At 54.9% G+C, this 19,809-nt stretch overlaps 2 protein-coding genes across 4 annotated transcripts; both read right to left on the reverse strand.

The window, feature by feature from the left end:
* Positions 1-45: 45 nt before the first annotated feature.
* Tut1 (terminal uridylyl transferase 1, U6 snRNA-specific) lies at positions 46-10,631 on the reverse strand. 3 transcript variants are annotated; one of them, XM_004874365.4, is made up of 9 exons: positions 10,437-10,631; positions 8,289-8,479; positions 5,272-5,590; positions 5,083-5,183; positions 2,313-2,770; positions 1,757-1,866; positions 1,524-1,634; positions 1,338-1,430; positions 46-1,136 (listed from the first exon to the last, which is right to left on the reverse strand). In XM_004874365.4, the coding sequence occupies exons 1-9, from the start codon at positions 10,516-10,518 to the stop codon at positions 55-57; spliced, it is 2,547 nt and encodes an 848-aa protein (XP_004874422.2). In that variant the 5' UTR covers positions 10,519-10,631; the 3' UTR covers positions 46-54. The 3 variants fall into 3 exon arrangements, with proteins under 3 accessions (XP_004874422.2, XP_004874425.2, XP_004874424.2); XM_004874368.4 differs by having other exon boundaries at positions 2,313-2,773; XM_004874367.4 differs by lacking the exon at positions 10,437-10,631 and having other exon boundaries at positions 2,313-2,773; positions 8,114-8,473.
* Positions 10,632-11,602: 971 nt separating this feature from the next.
* On the reverse strand, positions 11,603-19,672 carry Mta2 (metastasis associated 1 family member 2). The gene is made up of 18 exons (XM_004874375.4): positions 19,301-19,672; positions 19,001-19,068; positions 18,579-18,672; positions 16,379-16,496; positions 16,217-16,280; positions 15,956-16,073; positions 15,567-15,669; positions 15,322-15,421; positions 14,971-15,159; positions 14,800-14,874; positions 14,657-14,715; positions 14,184-14,281; positions 13,964-14,103; positions 13,544-13,772; positions 13,344-13,433; positions 12,692-12,810; positions 12,442-12,590; positions 11,603-12,281 (listed from the first exon to the last, which is right to left on the reverse strand). Exons 1-18 carry the CDS (start codon positions 19,326-19,328, stop codon positions 12,116-12,118), a joined length of 2,007 nt encoding a protein of 668 aa, XP_004874432.1. The 5' UTR covers positions 19,329-19,672; the 3' UTR covers positions 11,603-12,115.
* Positions 19,673-19,809: the final 137 nt, after the last annotated feature.

Raw genomic sequence — 19,809 nt, forward strand, 5'->3', positions numbered from 1 at the left:
GCTTCGCCACAAGTGCCGGACAGAGGACACGGGACACACGTGTGGTCCAGCAGCTCATTGCTTTATTGCCTGGCGCAGCGCCTGGGGCACGAAGCCTTGCAGGAAGTGGTGCAGCTCAGGGAACAGACCCTGCGCGTCCCGCAGCGGGGTAACTGAGAGCATCCCCTCGGCTTCGGACGCGCTCGCGCTCGCCATGAAGGCCACAAGGGGCTCGGCTCCTGCTCCCCGCTCCCCGCCGCTGGGTCTGGCCAGCTCCTGGGTCACCTGGGCCTCAGTCGCCAGCCACCCGGCCCCTGCGTCACCCCTCTGGCCCTCCTGCTGCTGCTGCTGCTGCTGCTGCAGGCGCCGCCGGGCTCGCCGCCGCCCCTGCCACGTGCGGTGCCACAGGGCGCAGCGCCAGCTGGCACAGCTGGGGCGTGGCTGGGCCTGCGCTGGGTGGTCCGGTCCTTCGCGGTGGCCAGCCACCCCTGGCGGGTCTCCCGCCTGCCCTGGGCTCCACATAGCCGAGTCCGGCACCGTCTCGCCAACCTCCACGACCATCTCCTCCACTACTTCCCCGTGGAGGTCCCCCGCGTGTCCCCAAGGCTCCTCGGCCCTGTCCTCGCCGCCCTCTCCGTGCCCATCTAGCTTCAGTCTCTTCCCAGCTCCTCCCTGAGCAGCCTCCTCCATCCCCGCTTTGGGCCTCGGCCTCTTTGTCCCCTGTTCAACCTGGCACCCCAGAGCGTCCCGCAGCACCCGGACCAGGGCAGTGCAGAGCTGGGGGAAGGGCACGACCGGCAGGGGGATGGGAGTGGCCGCGAGCAGCGAGGCAGGGGAGCTTGACTGCAGGAGCGGCAGCAGCCCCCAGTCCCGGCCGCGGGCCGAGCGGCGCAGATACTGCAGGCTCCGGCAGTAACTGGCTGCAGCCCGGCAGCAGTTCTGCAGCCTCCCGGCCACTCGGCTGGTCACATTGGCGGCCACGTTGTGACTCAGCTCAAAGGGGTCCTGAAGATTCATGGGGCCCAGACGCAGACCCTCCCAGAATATGGCAGGCTGTCCCCCGGCCACAGGCAGCGCGCGGCCCTCCCGTAGGGACAGCAGAGAGCCACGGAGATCCCAGCAGGAGACACAGAAGAAGAACTGGGCCAGCAGGGCGCCTGGGGGAGGAAGCAGGGTGCGGATGGGGGGGTCACTGGGGGCCTCTTCGACCCCCTCAGAGGCTCCTCCCGGCCCCTCCCCTTACTCCCTGCTCCAGCAGGAAGCAGGAACCAGGGCGCAGCGCCGTGCTGAGCTTGGGAGCTCCCGGCCAGAGTACCCAGTGCCACATCTCCCTCTCCATCCGCACCCCGCCCACTCACCCGGGGGCTCCACGTTGGCGCTGGGTTCCAGGCTCCGGGCGTCCCTGGGGAAACTGCAGTCCCAGCCGTCCACTTCCACCCGCTCGCCCTCATCTGTAAGAGCAGAGGAGGGGTGAGCTTGGAGGGAGGGGAGAAGCGAGGTGCGAGCACAGACGGCACCCCAGGGGGGCTGGCTTGCCCAAGTACCTGCTTTCCGGGTGAGCTGGGCCACCGTGGGCAACACAGGTGGGTCCCGGGTCTGCAGGAAGTAGACCACGAGCAGGGTCAGAGCGTAGTTGCTGAGGAGGGGGCCGCTCCCTGGGTAAGCAACCAACAATCCCTTTAGCCAGCTCCCACTCCACCGCCACTTCGCCCGGCCCGAACCCAGAGCCCTCTCCATGATGCCAGCTCCGGCCAAGTCTGTCCTGATCTGCTCTCACCTGCCAGCCCTCGGCCCTGTGCCCAGCAGCGGACGGTGTACACGAGGGGCCGGACTCGCCCATCCAGCTCAGCGCACAGGCTCAGGAATTGGGAGTTGTGCAGGGCCAGCCTGGGGCAGAGGAAAGACGGGAACCACTCAGTCACCTGCTGCATCCAGAATTAGAGAAGACAAGAGCCCGATGTTGCTACAGCCTGGCGGGGGGGGGTGGGGGTTGTTGGTTTTTTTGGTATCCGGGATCAAACTGGGATCCTTGAGCTTGCACAGCCGGTGACGAAACCACTGAGCTAAATCCCCCGCCCTTGGAGCCTTTGATATGCAACGGAACAAAGCCTGAAAGGGCAGGGAAAAGGGAGAACACTGCATTTCATCTAGTATTTCCCAATCTGACGTGGCCACAGAACTCTGCACACTCCTCACAACAATCCAAGGCACACGCTTTCCACACAGCAAAGCTACACAGATGAGACACGAGCGCCAGAAGGGCCTGGGACCAGCCCAGCAGAACCTGACAGCCTCCCAGACCCGGAATCCTCCAACCTCACCCACCAAGGTACCGGTTACCGAGGGAGACGTCACCATGAAGCCCCGAGGGCCGATGGCAGAACTTCACCACAGGGCGCCGGGCCGATGGCACGCTGTGGACACGGTAGACGCCAGGGACACAGCGCCGCAGGATGGAGCCCACCAGCTCCAGCATGGCCGCTCCCGCTGGCTTCTCCCCACCCAGGGCCTCTGCTGCATCCGGGGCCTTCCCGGGGTCCCCCTCGCCCCTGTCCTCCTGCAGCGGCGAGGCTGGAGGCAGGGACTGGGGAGAGGCCAGGATCTCAGAGGCCAGAGCAGAGTCTGGCGTCTGGGGTGCTAGGGAGGACAGGGCCTCAAAGTCCAGCGCCTCAGAGTCTTGGGGAGACGTTGGGGGCTGCGAGTCCGCAGGGGAGGCTGGGGTGCAGGCCTGAGGATCCAAGGGGGAGGCAAGGGCAGAGTCCAAGGACGGAGACTCCGGAGCCTTCGGGACCTGCTGTGGATGGGAATGAGCCACATGAGTCCCCTTCCACTGTCCCAAACGGGGACACCTATGTCCCCAAGACAGTATCTGTTACTGCCAGGCCCTGTTCTATGAGCTTTCCATACAGTAACTCCTTCAACCTTCACAGTAACCCTTTCTTTTAATTTTATTTAATCCCATTTCTCCCCTATGTACAGAAGCTTTGTTTCCATTTTTCCTTCTGTCTTCACCTTTTTCTTGTCCCTTCCTCTCTCCCTCCTCCTCCCCTGTTCCCCTTCCCATTTAATTTTGTTTTGTTTTTTGGTACCAGAGATCGAACTCGGGTCCTTGTGCTTGCACAGCAAGTGGCGAAACCGCTGAGCCAAATCCTTGGCCCTCTCCTTCCCATTTGAACACTTTCTTCCCGTTTCCCAACATCCGTTATACACCTCAGTCCTTATTTCCTCTTTTGGTTTCTCACACTGGAGAAACAATGCGGTATTTAAACATGCGTGTCTGATTTAGTTCACTTAAGAGCATGGTCTCAAGGTCCATCCTTTCAGTTATAAATGCCTGAAGCTCATCCTTCTTTATGGCAGAAATCTTTTCTTTTCTTTCTTTCTTTTTTTTTTGTTACTGGGGATCAAACTCAGGACCTAGCATTTGAGAGGCGGGTGGGGCACCGCTGAGCTACATCGCTTGCCCCAAAACCACATCTTCTTTATCCACTTGACAGTTGATGGGCACTTGGGCTGTTTCCAAGATTTAGCTATTACATACTGTGCTGCTAGAAACATGGGTGTGCATCTATTGCTCACAGCAACCCTTTCTTAAAATTAAAATAATCTTTTAACTCCATAAAATAAATGTGCCAGCAAAGCATGGTGGCACTCGCCTGTGATCTCAGGGGTCAGGGTACTGAGGCAGGAGGATCAGGAGTTCAAGGGCTTGGACTGTATGAGACCCTATCTCAAAAAACAAAATACTTTTCCAATGATGAATGTCATTATATTATATACCTAAAATGTACCAATAAAATAAAATGTAAACAAAATACTCCAGGGCCGGGGATTTAGTTCAGTGGTGCTACCGCCTGCCTTGAAAGTGCAAGGTCCTGAGTTCCATCTCCGGTACCAAAAAAAAAACCAATACTCCAGTACTCTGCCATTAACCTGAGAGACAAAACCAGAGGAATAGTTCCAGAACAAAGACTGAAAAGGTGAGCCAAGGTACACTGTCATGACTGCCGACCATGAACATATGCTGCAGGTTAAGAAAGTCTGGGCTCCCCCAGCTCTGGTGCGGCACTTCCCCCACTTGCTAACCGCACCAGGGATGCGCAATGGAGCCCTTCTGTTTCTATGTCATGTGCCTTACAGTATCAAGGGCAGAGAAGCACGTGGACGTAGCCCCTCTTAAATGATTCTGAAAACATAAATAATAGCATGTGTAGAGAAAGAGAAAGTGATCAATGTTTTTACAGACCATTCGCCTTGCAAGGCTGGCAGCTAGCTCAGGGCAGAGCACTTGCCTAAGACGCACTGAACCCTCCTTTGATCCCCAGCACTGCAAAGAAAACAGTGAAACCTCTTTTGTGGGGGCTGGAGGTCTGTGGGAACTCTACTTACTGTCCACCCAACTCTGCTACATACCCGAAACAGCTCTGAAAACCAAAATCTTTAAAAATAATACTAATCCTTTCCCATTCCAAAAGCAGACTCTGTATATTAGATGTTAAAATATATATAAACACCTGGGCCTGGTAGCCTGTAATCCCACAGGCTGGGAGGCTGAGGGAGGGGCACTGCAAGTTCGAGCCCATCATGAGCAACATTTGGCCAGTGAGTGAGACTGTCTCCCAACATAAAAAGGGGGTGCGGGACTGGGACTATAGTTCTGTGCAGACCCTGGCTTCAATCTCCAGTACCACAAAAGAAAGAAAAGACAGATAAGCAAAGAAATAATCCCAAATTACCTTAATGATATATCTTTTATTTTTTTCTGGTTTATATTGTTCTTATTATTTAACACTATGATATCACATTTCTGATCCACTGCCTGGTATTGAGAATCAGTAATTAATAACCAATACAATTCCACCAAATCTATGTACATACATCCTTTTACAGTATTTTTTCACAATGCATACCCCATTAAGAAATCTGCTCTTTTTTTCTGTCAGCCTATCACCTACCTGTCTCACGTCAGTGCACTGGTACCCTGACACCCACCTCCCTCAATTTCTTCAGGACTTTGACCTTTGAAGGCGAGGTCCACATCCCTGAGGTGGAACCGAGGCACACAGAGGTCACCCACACGGCCAGCTGCCTCCACTTGCTCACCTGAGGCTCATCCAGCTCTCCCAGATCCAGGAAGAGGTCAAGATCACACCCATGGACATCAAAGCTATTTGTGGAAGAGCCAAAAGGGTGGACTGCACAGCCTAGGGGCCGGGAGAGCAAAAGTCAGGGCCAGTAGGAAGGGCACTGGACATAAGTGAAGGGTAGGCAGGCCGGCCAGCAGGCACTCACCAGGGAAGAATTCTGTGAAGACTTCCTGCATCAGGGCCACCACCAGGCACCGCAGCTGCCGCTCCGCCTCGGACAGTTCCCGCAGCGCCACCAGCTTCATCATCTGTGTGCCCACGTCTGGGGCCTCGGCCAGTGCACTGAGCAGCTGGCCACTGTCCTCGGGGGCAGCACCCCGGAGGGCCCTGGAGCCTGGGCTCTGGAACGCCTTCTGCTCCCGAGGCCGCACGCGCAGACGCTGTCCTCGTAGGCTGTGCTGGGGCTGGGCCAGGGCAGCATCCCGGGAGCCCATGTCCCCCATCTCCACGATGGCAAACACGCCCTGCAAACCCACAGAGCCCGTGAGGGTTCTGAAGCCAAGAATTTCCACCTTCTTACTGATGAGTTTCCCCAAGGTGATGCCGTGGAGATTAAATGAGAGAATGTGTATAAAATTCTCAGTGAACAATTGGTGGACAGTAGTGTTAATAAACACTTTAGCCAGGCAAGGTGGCACAGGCCTGCAGTCCCAGCACCCCAGAGGCTGAGACAGGAGGACTGTAAATTCAAGGCCAGCCTGAATTACGTAGCAACTTCAAGGTCAGCCTCAACTACATAGTTAGATTCTGGCTCAAAAAAACCAAGAGGAGGGCCAGGGATTTAGCTCAGCGGCATAGCACCTGCCTAGCAAGTGCAAGGTCCTGAGTTCGATCCCCAGTACCAGGAAAAAAACAAAAAGAACCAAGAGGAATAAAAGACAACAAAGAATCGTTCTTTCCAAAAGTAGTAAATACGGGCCAGGGATTTATCTCAGTGGTGCCGCAGCCTGTCCCAAAAGCACAAGGACCCCAGTTTGATCCCTGGTACCAAAAAAAAACCAAAAACCAAAAGAAGTAAATATAAGCCAAAATGGGGACACTGGGCTTTCTGAAGAAGCTGGGGTAAACGGTCCCAACTGCCCACCCACTACATATTCTTTCTTCCTTACAAAGAGAACCCCAATTTTGTTTAGAGAGGCAAAGTACCCAACTGAAAAAACTTAATTTCCCAGGCTTGCCTACAGTGGGGGATCACCATGTGGTAGAATTCTGGCCAATGAGATAGAAGTCAAAGTCTGCTGAAGAAGCCTCCGGAAAGTGTCTTCCTCAGAAATAAAGAAGTTGAGGGAGTCAGACTCAGAGGCCTTTTACATACTCTCTTTCAATTTGCCCTGGCGTTGTGGAAATGGGAGCACCACGAATATTAATGAGGGCTATGTGCTAAGGATGACAGAGGGGGAAAACAGCTGGTCCCTGGGCTACCTGGGTTGGGCTTGTTAGATGGAAAAAATACTGAACTTTTATTCCAAACTGTAGTTCAGTTGCTCGACAAAAGCCCTAACATTTCTTTAGGGTGAGAAACCAAAAGTGTAAATAAGGACTAAAAGGTATGATAACGTGAAATAGGAAGAAAAGGGGCAAAAGGGAAGGGGAAGTGGGAGGGGTGGGGGAAAGGAAAGAAGGGAATGGAATTAATATGAGAAAATGGAAAACTGGAAACAAAGTCTTTGTTAATAGGGAGGGATGGAGGTGTTGAAGGGAGGGCAGGGGAAGGGGGAAAAATAAGAACCAAGAGAGATTACGTAAAGGTGCAAATTTCCAATGATGAATGTCATTATATTGTATACCTAAAATGTACCAATAAAATTAACTTAAAAAAAGCCCTAACAAAGTCAGACCCTACTCATTCTAAAACAAACTCTGGTCTTCTGAGAACACTGACTCTTCCCCTGCAATGCTGGGAGTGGAACCCAGAGGCTGCACACGCCAGGCCAGTGCTCACCACCAAGCTGCATCTCCTAGCCATGTCTGGCACCTCTAAGCCATACCTGAATCCTCGTGCAGACTCAGAACCACAGGATGATCCAACAGTACAGCACCACACAAATGAACTTGTCTCAAGGGACTAAAGGGACAGTTTAAAAAGTTCTACATGAAAGCAAGCAAGATAAAAGAACTACCAAGGGGTGGGAGATTTAGCTCAGTGGTTCCACTGCCTGCCTTGCAAGTGCAAGGACCTGAGTTCAATCCCCAGTACCAAAAAAACCTGAAAACTACCAAGAATGAGCTTGTTTTCCTGTCAGAGTGTTCTAACCAATAACCTCCAGTAGTTCTTGGTATAGTTAATAAACTGCCAACCACTTTATCAAGCAGTTTCTTGGGGAGTGATCTTCCAGTGGTGTGTTGCTATTTGGGTTTTGGTTTTTTAAGACAGGGTCTCAAGATGTAGTTCAGGCTGGCCCTGAATTCACTATGTAGCCCAGGCTGGCCTCACACTTGCAACAATCCTCCTGCCTCAGCTTCCCAAGTGCTAGGATTACAGGTGTGTGCCACCGTGCCCGGTGGTATGTTCTTTAAGCTCCAACTTCCACTAAAATTATTCACATTAACTGTCCACATTAACTTCTCCTGTGGTCTGTTTTTTTTGTTTGGGATTTTTTGAGACCAGGTCTCCCTATGTACCCTATGCTGGCCTCAAATCACTATGTAGCCCAGGCTGGCCTTGAACTCATGGATGATCTTCCTGCCTCAGCCTCCCAAGTACTGAGATCACACCACCACCACCCCCAGTTCCTCCTGTAGACTGTAAACGCCATGCAAGCAAGGATCCGTCTACTCCCTCACTACTTAGGATACAGCCCTAATATTTAATACAAAGGTAGCAAGGAATAAACATTTGCCCTGCAAATAAAAGACAGTGAATAGGGCCGGGGATTTAGCTCAGTGCTTCCTGCGCCTGCCTCGCAAATGCAAGGTCCCAAGTTCGATCCCTGGTACAAAAAAAAAAAAGACAGTGAATAAATAAATGACCAGTCTCTCAGGATTACCTCTGAGGTTGGATAAAACCCAGCAGGGTGGAAGTGATGTTAGCTTATGGAGCTGGGTTATCCTGAGTGCTGCGGTCTCCTCCAGGCCAGGCCACACTCAGAGCCAGGTAGAACAAGCTGCTGCTTGCTCCCTCTTGTCCTGACTCACTCCTTACCCCTGAGCCATCCACTCTACCTTGTCCTTGTCCATGACCACGCTGGCCACAGGTCCAAATGCCTGGAAGTATTCAGAGAGCTCTGTAGAATCTACATCCCTGGGGAAACCACTGACAAACACACTCCGAAGGCCCTGGGCCTTTCTGGCAGCTCGAAGTTCTACCAGATGCCGGTGCTTCCGGCCTCCCAAATGGGCATCTAGGCTGGGTCCTGCAGAGACAAGAGACAAAAACATCTAGGTCACTCTTCAGTGTACCCTGCCACTATGTGCATAAATTCTCCTGATCCTCCAAGCCACAAAAGTGTGGCCTTTGAAGCACTCAGAGGCTGAGGCAGAAATTCAAGGCCACCCTGGGCTACATGAGTTCAAGACTAGCCTGAACTACATAGCAAGATCCTGTCTCAAAAAACAAAACAAAAAAAGTGTGACCTTTGAATAAACAAAGTCCTGCTTCCTCTGTCCTTGACATTCTCGTGGATTTCTACAGAACACGTGCTCTAGGTCATTTGCAGAATAGCACACTCTAAGCAGTTCTTTTCTTTCTTTTTAAAATTATTTTTATCTGAGGGCCGAGGATTTAGCTCAGTGGTTTCATCGCCTGCTGCACAAGCACAAGGACCTGAGTTTAATCCCCCATATAAAAAAAAAAAATTTTATTTTTATTTGAGACAGGGTCTACTTAAATTTTTAAGGTGCCCAGAGTGGGCTTGAATTTTTAATCCTCCTGCCTCAGCCTCCACTGTGCTGGCGTTATGGGCATGTGCTGTGACTGCTGGCTCCATATGCACACTAGGGATTGAACCCAGGGGCACTCTACCACTGAGCTACATCTCCATCCCTTATTTTGTATTCTGATGGAGAAAATTGTCTGGGCTGACCTCAAATTTGTGATCCTCCTGCATCAGCCACCCGAACACTGGGATTACAAGTTTGCACCAGGGCACCCACCCAGCTCAAGTCATCCTTAAATCATCAATCTGCATTACATTGCTAGGCATGGTGGCACACACCTCAAATCCCAGCTACTTGGAGCCTGAAGCAGGATTAAAACTTTGAATTCAACATTAGAAACTTAGATTGTCTCAATATAAAATTTTTAGAAAGGTCTGGGGATACAGCTCTGTGGTAGAGTATGTACAAGGCCCTGAGTTCAATCCCCAGTACCAAAACAAGGGGAAAAAAAGTAGACATATGTATCTGCTAGGCAGAGCAACACCTGAGATTGTCAAGAAATCAACAGGTAACTTATCTAGGTTATACAGAGATCTCGGGACCTGGATAATTCTCACTGACCAACTGCGGGTATAATATAGTGACTGCAAGCATGGGGTCTAAAGCTGTTCTAAGTTCAAACCCAGCTCTGTGAATCTCTGTGAGACCTTGGGCAAGCTGCTTAACCTCTCTGTGCATCCGTCTCTCCAGACTTCAACGTAGGTAACAATACCTTCCACAGAATCAATAAACATTTAGATGAACTGACAGAGTCGGTAGGTGGTAAACGAGGACAATCTCACTGCTAGTATTATCTGTATTACCAGTCAGCTGCCTGGTGTCACCAAAGTATTTGTGGAGCCAAAAAGACTTTTGATATCCAGCTTGCCCTACTGAATAAGGATGGTGCCATTCACGAGGAAAGGCTAGAATGGAAGACCCCGTTTAGAGACAATTGGGATTCCGGCTTCAGAAGTGAAATGTGAGGTTGCGTGGAGCCCCTTGAGCTTCCATATGAGGACCAAGTCCACTTCCCAAACCCATTCTCTGCCTGCTCCCTGCCACACTGGCTCACCCATCCCGGCCTCCGCGGGATGCTGCGGGACTGCTGACTCGGCCTTCTGTGCGGTGCCACAGCTGCCTCCTTCTAGACGAGGGCAACCGCATCCCCGAACCACCCCCGCCCCCGGGCCGGCAACGCACCAGGCCCGGAACAGGGGCCCACAGGAGGGCTAAGCGGAAATGAATCACGGAGCTTTCGTGGTGGATATTCTGCACAGAGGGGAGGGGAGGGTGCAGGTGGCCGGACGTCCCCATTCTGCCGTCCCCATTCTGCCGTCCCCTCCGACGTGCGGTGAGAACGAAGGTGCGCGGCCCCGTCGGGACTTAACAGGAACTACGCTCCACAAGCACCAGACGAACGCCCCCAACCACCCCTCACTAGCCACCGCTTACGGTTGGCTGTCGTAACGTGGCAGAGGCAGCAGCGGAAACCCCCACGCGGCAGCGATTCGACATCCGAATCCACCGCCGCCATGGCGACCCTCGGGCAAACAGCAAAGGGAAACTCTCCTGCCTCCGCCGGAATTCTCTTGTGAAGACCGCGATGCTCTCGGAAGCGACTTCCGCCAGACCTACAGGAAGTGACGAAGTCCGCCAATCAAGAGCAGACACCCCGCCCTCGGAAATAGCTCCCTCAACTCAGGGTTAAGCGTCCGGCCTAAAACGCTTCTCTGCGTGTGGTGCCCTTCTTGGAGGGCTCCGCGCTTTTCTCCAGCGTTGATTGGCCCAAAGCGTCGTGAATATTCATGAGGCAGCTACAGAGGCGCGCCGGGGTGGGGCTCTAGCCAGCTCCGTGACAGCCGGGCGGAGACCTTTGCTGAAACGCCTGGCCCCGGGAGCCTGGACGATCGCTGCCTCTGCGAGCCGCACCGTGACCGCCGGCTGAGCCCGGGAGACCCCGGGATACAAAACGCAGCGGGATGGAGGGCGTGGGGCTGAGAGCCGCGCACCCAAGCAGCAGCCTTGGCTTGTAGCCGAGAGCGCCCGACCGGTGCAGCCGCAGGGGCCCGCAGAGCGAGGCTGGCTGGGCTTGGGCTTCTCCCCAGGGCGCCCCCTCGGGCCTGCGTGGGCGTCCACAGGCAGGAGAGGACTGCAGGACCTGGGCCACACGCCCTGCCGCACTGCCAGGATCCTGGGTCCCAGGGAGGCCAGCAGCCATCCCGACAGCCAGCTCTTCCCACTGCCTTAAGTCCCTCCGGGCCCAGGGCCCAGACTACGCTTGGGCTCCAGCATCCCTGGGAGCTGGGGGCAGCGTGAGTCTCAGGCCAGGGGGCCCGGCAGTGGCGCACGTCTGGAATCCACCACTGTGGGATTCGGAGGCAGGAGGACGAGTTCGAGCCCAGCCAGGGCAACTTAGTAGACCGTATCTCCAAAAAGCCCTGGGTTCAATCCCCAGTACCAAGCAAGGCAGGGAGCAGGCCACCTCACCCAGCCCCAGTGTCTCATGAACCTGCTCCCCGTGTGTACCTTTCTTTCCCGTCATTTATGCTCCCTCTCAAAAACACCCCCAACACACTCCACACCCACTCGTGGCAGAGAACAGCTGAGCCAGGAAGAGCTGAAGAAAACAGCTTTTTATTCGTTACTATAAGAACCAATTACAGAATCCGAGGTTAAAAAAAACAGACAAAAGATCTTTATTTCTGAGAACTGGCATACAAAAGGCGGAGGGGGAAGGGGAGAGAGGAAAGAGCTAGCACGGGCTGGGGCTGGTGCCAGCTCAGGGGCCTCAAATACCAATCAGCAAAGTCCGGACACCGGACAGGAAGAGAAACCCCCCAATTAGGAAAAAAACCAAGAAAGACATGGCAGTGCACGCCCCCCACCCCCAGGTGCTACTACCTGAGAGCTGTCACTCTTCCCCTCCCGTCCCCTTTCACAAAGGGAGGCAATACTTTTTACAAAATTAAAAAACCTTCCCCCTGAAACTGTCCAAGACAAGTGTGGAAAGGACCAAGTTAGGAACCCTGCAGGACAGGCCAGGGGCGTCTGAGCCCCATGGGCACTGCCCCTCCCATCCCTCTGAAGCCCCAGCTCACCCCCTGCCAGGCTGCCTCCCTGGCCCTCACTGCTTAGTCCTCCAAGACAATGGGCTCATTGGTGCTGGATGCATGTGAGGGTGCAGGCAGAGGGACTGGGGGCCGCACAGCCATCAGTGCTGGTTTCACCTTCAGAGGAAGGTTGGGCCTCCGGGCAGCCCGCCGCATCTCCAAGTGGGTTAGAGCCTTCCGTAAGGCCCTGCACAGAAAACAGGACAAGTAGAAGAGGGCAAAGAACCCCCAAGATTCCCAAGGCAGCCTGACATACTCTGTGCTGCAGCTTATCTCCAGCGCACCTTTCCCAGAACCCCATTCCGCTCCGCACTGGCACCAGTGCTCCCCGCCCACTGATGCCCTACCTGGTATCCTTTGTGGCCACAAACACCACGGGATTGGGGGCATCTGCTGGGTTTAGTTTCTGACGTTTGGCTGCTGGCTGCGAGCCTGAGCGGATCCCTGAGGCCAGAGGCCTTCCGTTGGCAGAGAAAGGGACCCCTGCCCCTGCCATCTGGAAAAGGACAGGGTAATTCAACGAAGGATGACCTGGGACTCTTAGCAGAAGCAAAAGGCCACCCAGCCAGGCCAGGCCTCCTCCATCAGCCAACTCACCGTCTCATAGGCTCTCTTTACCATGATGCCCCCCAGGCCCCGGTTCTGGGTCAGCTGGTTTCTGTTGATTGGGGTCTTGGTGCCCCGAGGTGTTTTTGGTTTCAGAGGTGCCTGAGCCACTGTCAGGAAAAAAACAAAACAATTTTCCCACCTCTTTTCTGCAGTTCCCCTTTCTTGCCTCCATCTCTTTTCCCTCAGCCAGCTGTTTTACCTGGGCACAATCAAATGTATGGGGAAAGGGTCTGGAAGCAATTACTGTGTTCACAATCACACATGTGTGACAACACACAGCCAGGCAACAGCCCCAGAAAACATTATTGGGCTGAAGATGTAGCTCAGTGGTAGAGTGCTTGTCTAGAACGTGTAAGGCCCTGGGGTCAAACTCCAGTGTCACCAAAAACCAAACAAAAAGCAGCTGGGCGTGGTTGCCCACACCTGTAATCCCAGCACTCCAGAGGCTGAGTCAGGATTGCTATGCATTCAAGGTCAGCCCAAACTACAAAGCGAGAAAGAAAAAGAAAGCAACCACCACAACCACCATAGGAGCAGTTTTTCAGACTAAATTAAATGTCTTTGGACTCAGGAAAAGGGAAAGTTCTTGAGAGAAACAGAACCAGGAGCAGACACACCCAAACCGCTGCCCGTTCAGTACCCAGATCCTTGACGATTGTTGCCAGGGGTAGCCGAACCAGAGGGTGAATCTTCAGCGGTGTCTTGGCAGCCTTTGGAAGGCGGATGGAGCCTGGAGAAAAGGAAGCATGCTTCTGAGCGGCTGCAGCACCCAGGCTTAAGGGCCAGGTGGCATCTAATTTCCCACAGCTCCTACTGCTCCTGGCCCCTCCGAGTCCTTACACTCTGCCTTGATGGCATTGGCATTGATGGGGGCGTAGGGCCTCCGGGCAGCCCTCCTTGGCTGCAGCAGGTCCCTGCACATCCGCCGGGCAAGCCGGGTTAGCTTTGTGGTCTGAAGCAGGAATGTCTGCCTGTTCTTGGCCAGCAGCTTGGCCCGGTTGGCGCTGGTTGTGTAAGGGGAGAGACTTTGGGCTTCAGGTCTGGACAGGTGACCCCTTGAGTGTGGCTCCTGGAGGACAGGCACAGAGAACAGGTCCTGCAGCGGCACTGAGGGGCCCTTCTTTCTCCCACTCCCTGCAGGGGACAACTTGTTTCTGCCTGACTTTACTGACCACCCCCACCCCACCCAGGCGCTCTGCTCTGCCAGGCGCTCACATCAGCCTGCTTATGCTGCCCACCCCTGCTCACACCGCTCCTTACCGTGGAGCCCCGAGCAGCCCCCTCAAGCTGGGTTGGGGTCTTCAGCCCCCCATACTTCTTCCAGTAGATCCAACAGGAAGCACAGAGACGGCACTGCATGTTGGGTGGGCCCCAGGCGTACCACTGGGCAGACTGCGTGGCTATAAGACAGGGTGTCTGTTGGCGAGAAACCCACTCCTGGAGGCCCTGCACCCCGGCCCTGTCCTGCCCTGGGACTCACTGTGGCAGCTCTCACAAGTCAGACCCTTCTGGAACCCAGCTCCGTTCATCCCAGGTTTTGAACCCACAGAAATGATCTGGTTAGGGTTTGGCTTAGTGCTAATAAAGAAAGCACAGGGAGAAACCAAGAAACCAGTCAAGAAAAAGAACTCTTTTTTCTGCTTTGAGACAGGGTCTCAAAGGCTGGCCTCGAATTCACAGCCATCATCCTGCCTCAACCTCCTGAGTGTTGGGACTACAGGCACGTACCAGCACGCCTGGCTTGGGAAAAGAACGAACTTCTCATTTCCCCTCCCAGTGCTGAGCCCCGAGCCAGGGGCCTCACACACGCTAAGCCTGCACATGCCACTGAGCCAACACCCCAGCGCCCACCTCCATCACTGCATTCTGCTCCCTGACACCCTGAATCACGGAGGAAGGCAGAGGTCGGGGGAAGAAAAGGAAGACGAGCCAGTCCCCCCTGTCCAGACTCACTAGGTGGGAATGTAGACCTGCTTCAGTTTGCTGTCTGCTTCAGCAGCCTTCAATCTCTTCTGCAGAAAGGAAGGGAAAAGCTCACTGTCTCTGCAGAGCAGATGACACAGGCAGCCCCGGTGCAGCCTCCCAGCCCGACAAACCTGCTGAATGTACCGGTCTGTGGTCTTCCACATGTAGTAGAACTGAACTATGCTTGCAAGTGACTTCCAGGGCAGCTGAGTAGGACAGACAGCAGAAGAGTGAGGTGGCACTTGGCCCCGGGTCCCTTGATTGCTGTCTCTGCTGCCTCCCCTCTAGGCCCATCCACTTACAAAGTCCTGGCGGATGTCATTGAAATCTTTTCCGTACTTCTCCAGAGCCTCCTCGAACAACATGGCCTCGGAGGCAGACCACTCCTCCATCTCGTCTCGGCACAGCACCGGGCCCCCCTGGGGCACCAAAGTGGACATGGCTTTGGCTAGGTCATAGCCATTTCTCTGCAGCGTGTCCATGGCATGAAACTAGAGGAGAGGAAGGAGGCGGCTAAGAACCCGGGGCCAGGCACCACTAGCCTGCTGCCCTTTGAACACTCCTACACCCTCAGAAACACGGCTCTCTCCCCCCGTGTCAGGCACTGAAGACCCCACAGCATCCCCAGCTCAGCTCTCCCAGGGGCTGCTCACCAGGGTGATATCTCGGGAGGCGGCAGCCGCACTCATGTGCAGGCTGGGCTGTCGGATGGAGCTGCTGCAGTCCAGGGCTCTCGCAAAGGTCCCCACAGCTCTGCAAGCAAGATCAGGAAGTCAGAAAAGGAAAAGCAGGCAAGAGCAGGCTGAGATTAACCCCAAAGGAAAAGAGCGCCAGGACGCGCAGGACTCAGAGCCACGTCCACAGCTGCCCGGCCTTCTTCCCATCCACCCACCCTCACCGGGCCACCACAAGGAACTGGTCAATCTGCCGGTCCGTGAGGGGGTTGTCTGGATCCCAGACCTTCATCTCCATCTTCTGCTGATTCCGATTGTCCAGTTCTCCTGGGGAAGGGAAACAGCATCACCAGGAAGAGGGAAGGAAAGGTAAGTGGTATCCCGTCCTCACGCTTTCATTCTATCAATCAGCCACTGCACCTCTCAACATCTTCCCAACCATCCCATCTGCCCCTGACAGGCTCCCAAGGTCCCAGCCCAGCAGGGGAACGGCACAGAACCACGCAGACTTCCATGTAGGACTGGGCCTGCCGGCTACAGCGACCGACCATGCTGTGAGACCACCCTGGGCATTTGCTAGTCCACCAGCCATACAACCTGTCCTGTTGTTTACCCTCTGCCAGGCGATCGGGGATCTCAGCTTGGTATTTGCAACCAACTCTAATCTCCCCTTGGTCAGCCAGCAACGTCTTCTGCACTGGGTCAAACACCAACGAGTAAAAAAAGCAGTCCTGGAGGGGGAAGAGAGGAGGTGACAATGCCGTACCCCCATGGTGTGTAGTCACTGGGGTACATTCACGGCTCCCAAGGTGGGTGGGCATCTAACAACACGACTTCCTTGCTGCCCTGCTGTCCTCTCCCAGCACCTCCTCACCTCCTTTTCCAGGTACTGGCTCAAGATATCTGTCTCATTCAGAAGGGTCACGCTGCATTTCCCTCTGCAAGAGACGGGGAGGAAACCAGGTGAGCCCTCCTCCCCCACTGCCTCCCAGTGCACCGCCATCCACCCGGTATGCTGGGCCAAGGGGTCCCCTACCGTATGTGGGTGGCCGGTAACGACTCAAACTGCCGGGACAGGAAGAGCTCCCGGTGCTTCAGCTGATGCCTCTGCTGCTCCGACACCCCTGGCTGCTTTGACTCCTCCTCGAACTCCCCTAGGACAAAGAGGAAGAGACCAAGTCAGAAGCTAATTGGGAAAGAAAGGCAGCTTGTGGCAGGCAGTGATGTCACACGCCTATAATCCCAGCACTCCAGAGGCTGAGGGAAGAGGATCGCCATGAATTTGAGGCCAGCCTGAACTACATAGCAAGACCCTGCCCTAAAGGGGCTGGGGATTTAGCTCAGTGGTTCTGCTGCCTGCCTGAAAGCGCAAGGTCCTGAGTTCGATCCCAGTACCAAAAACAAAACACAAACAAGACCCTGCCTTAAAACAAAACAAAGGGCCGAGGATTTAGCTCAGTGGTTTTGACGCCTGCTTCTCAAGCATAAGGTCCCGAGTTCCATCCCCAGTACCAAAAAAACGAAACAACAACAACAAAAAAAGTACTTGGACACTAACCCAGGGAAAATGCTTTCTCTCCTGTTCTTTTCAGTACTAGGAATTGAACCCAGGACCTCAGCACTGAGCTACAGGCCCAGCCCTTTTTACATTTCGAGACAGGGTCTCCCTGCTTGCTAAACTGCCTGGGCTGAGCTGGAACTTGCCATCCTCCTGCCTCAGCCTCCCAGAGTGCTGGGATCCCAAGTGAGCACCACCACACCTGGCCAGTTTCTCACTTGGGTCAGGCATCTTACCCTTGCTTCAGCAGCCTCCCCTCTTAACTCAGTCACAAATGCTCTTGGGGAAGAACTGTCAGAGTACAAAGAGCACCACAGAAATGCATCCCAGACCCAGCTGCACAGATACCACCATGGCGGGCCCAGGAGCTTCTGCATACTTGACTCTTTCTTGCTGAACCAGCCCGAGGTCTGGGAAACCAGTAAGATGAAAGATCACACAAGACTGTAGGAGTTCTTTTTGGGCTTCATAAAACTCTTTCCTCTAAACCATCATATATAACCCTAACTAGCCCTCCCTTTCTACTTGGCTAATAATAGCTCCTGGGACTTTCAAGGACAGTACCTCTAAGCCAGTGCCAACACCTTCCTGCCCAAGAGCTGCTTGGCCCTGCAATCCTGGAGCAAAGGGTTAATCTGGCTGAGTGCCAACCCCAGCGGGGCGGGGGGGCAGAAGAGCCCAGGCTCATTGGTCCATCGTTCCAACCTCAGGGAGCAAGGAGGGGGTGAGTCAGCTCCACCCAAGCCTGTGTGCTCCGAAAAAGGGTGCTAAACCAGGGGGACCACACCCCCACACTCCTCTGATTGGACAAGGCTAAGGTCATCCCCTGCCGTATGGGGCTGGAAACCCCAAAGGGCCAGGGATCTAGCTTGATAAAGCCAGTTCATTAACCCCTTCTGAACCAAACCAGCCTGAAAACAATTTTTGAAGGAAGAAGGAGAAAGAAAACCCAAACAAGAAAGGATTAAAAAAAAAAAAACTTAAGGAAACTAAAGGGAAATTTTTAAAAACGATTAGAATGTAAAAAGAATGACAATAAAAAGAGATAACAATGTAAAATGCAGTGGAGAGAGAAATGGGAAAGGTGAATAAGAAAAAGAACAAAAAAACTTTCCTGCCATCTTTCAACTTACAGGGCTCTCTAAAATGTACTCCCTCCTCTTTTACAGAAGGATCTTGCTCCCCCACAGGGCAGTCTCTGCAGTACAATCTCTTCAGCTTGACCTTTTCACTGTCCCATTCCGTCAACCCCAAACTATCCACTCAAATGCCCTGCTTCTCTGAAGCTCTTCCTCACCCCCTACCTAAAGTCCCTCCCTAAACCCATTCTTTCCAGGTGAGCATGGTGGCACACGCCTGTAATCCCAGCACCCAGGAGGCTGAGGTAGGAGGATCACCACAGGTTCAAGGACAGTCTGGGGGTACACAGCAAACTCCCGTCTCAAAAAAAAAAAAAATAGGTAAACCCATTCTCTCTCTCTCTCTCTCACGCACCCCACAGAAACCATGGTCTGGCTCTCATTATCATCATCTGGCCACCCTGCTTCCAACTCCAACATGTGAAAACAGGCCTCCACCCCCAAACTCACAACCTGCCCTGGGCAGGGTACCAGGGCAATACCTGCAGGAACAAGCCTAGGCCCATGCGATGAGAAAAAGAACGGCAGAAAATACTCACTGGCATTGCTATCAGCCAGGCTGTTGAGGCTGCTAGAAATGTCCCTTCGCCGGAAAAGACAGACCACTTTTGCTTCCACGTTTCCATTTGCAGTCTAAGGCGGGGCGGGGGGGGGGGGGCACATGGTACAGAACGCTGGTCATTGGTAACCAGAAATGCACAGAGATTACCAACAGCCAGCACACACTTAAGTACGAGAGCGTAAGAAACTACCAGTCAAGACTTAGGTTTCAGAACACACTTCAAAGCCCCTTTCATCTGCCCCCAAGAGACAGTAAAGTTCCCACTGAGCTCTCCACACCTCTCGCGGTGGCCGGGAATGAATGGCTATGAATGAGGCAGGGAACAGGGCCCCGTCCTCCACCTAGGGAGAGACCCCAAGAAAGGCGCCCTCCCTGGGGAGCGGGGATCCGCCAGCCCACCTTGTTGAGCTCCTCGATCCTCCGCACCAGGTACGGGTTGCTGGAGGAGTTCTCGAAATAGACGTAATCTGCAGGTGGGAGGCCAGGATCAGGGCAGGGCAGGGCAGGCCGGGCCCGGAGAGCGAAGGGCCAGGTGCGAAGTCGCCCGCCGCCAGCGCAGACTCGGACCTGCACTCGGGGCGGCGGCTTCCGGAGACAGAGACCTGGCCCCGGCCCCGCGCCCGCCCGCGCCCCGGTTCCGGTTCCGGTTCCGATCCCGCGCCCGGCCCACGCGGCCCCCGGCGCCCAGTCTGCACTCACCCCCCACCCGGTACATGTTGGCCGCCATGGCCGCCGCCGCACAAAGGGCTCCGGGCCCGGGGCTGCGCTCGCCGTCTCCGCCGCCTCAGCCGTAGCGGATCATCCCGGCCAGTGGCGCCGCTGCCCTCCCGCCCGGTGCCTCGGCTCCTTCCGGAACGTGCGCTCCCACGCACCGGGGCCGCCCGCGCCTTCGCCCTCGCGCACTGCGACGTGAGCCTGCACTAGGGCTGCGGGAACACGCCAGCCGCCTCGGACTCGCCGCCTTCCGGACACCCAGCCGGCCGGAGAACAAGGCCTGCCGCTCGGCTCAGCTCGGCCCCTTCCGGAGCTGGCTCGGCTTCTTCCGGCCGTTTCCGCCGCGGCTTGGCTCCTCCTCCGGGGCGGGGCGGGGCGGAGCACAGCGCGGTTAACCCTCGGCGCTGCGGGCTGCGTGGACGGGCTCGGCTCCCTCTGGCCCTCGCCCCTAGATTCCCGAGGCGCCCAGCCGCTCCCCACGAAGGCACCAGAAG

This window comes from Heterocephalus glaber, unplaced genomic scaffold, assembly GCF_053883595.1.
Source record: "Heterocephalus glaber isolate CG9 unplaced genomic scaffold, H.glaber_assembly_v1.0 deba00001806, whole genome shotgun sequence".
Lineage (NCBI taxonomy): Eukaryota > Metazoa > Chordata > Mammalia > Rodentia > Bathyergidae > Heterocephalus > Heterocephalus glaber.

What these genes read in the sequence shown, in the direction of transcription:
- Tut1 (XM_004874368.4), bottom strand. Translation starts at nt 10,518, where the DNA reads ATGGCGGCGGTGGATTCGGATGTCGAATCGCTGCCGCGTGGGGGTTTC. An exon ending in GAGAGCTGGATGAGCCTCAG is followed by an intron (nt 2,774 to 5,082) that starts GTGAGCAAGTGG and finishes TCCCATCCACAG; the next exon opens with CAGGTCCCGAAGGCTCCGGA. An exon ending in CGCCAACGTGGAGCCCCCGG is followed by an intron (nt 1,137 to 1,337) that starts GTGAGTGGGCGG and finishes TTCCTCCCCCAG; the next exon opens with GCGCCCTGCTGGCCCAGTTC.
- Mta2 (XM_004874375.4), bottom strand. Translation starts at nt 19,328, where the DNA reads ATGGCGGCCAACATGTACCGGGTGGGGG. An exon ending in CAGACCGGTACATTCAGCAG is followed by an intron (nt 14,716 to 14,799) that starts GTTTGTCGGGCT and finishes TCCTTTCTGCAG; the next exon opens with AAGAGATTGAAGGCTGCTGA. An exon ending in TAAAGAGAGCCTATGAGACG is followed by an intron (nt 12,591 to 12,691) that starts GTGAGTTGGCTG and finishes GTCCTTTTCCAG; the next exon opens with ATGGCAGGGGCAGGGGTCCC.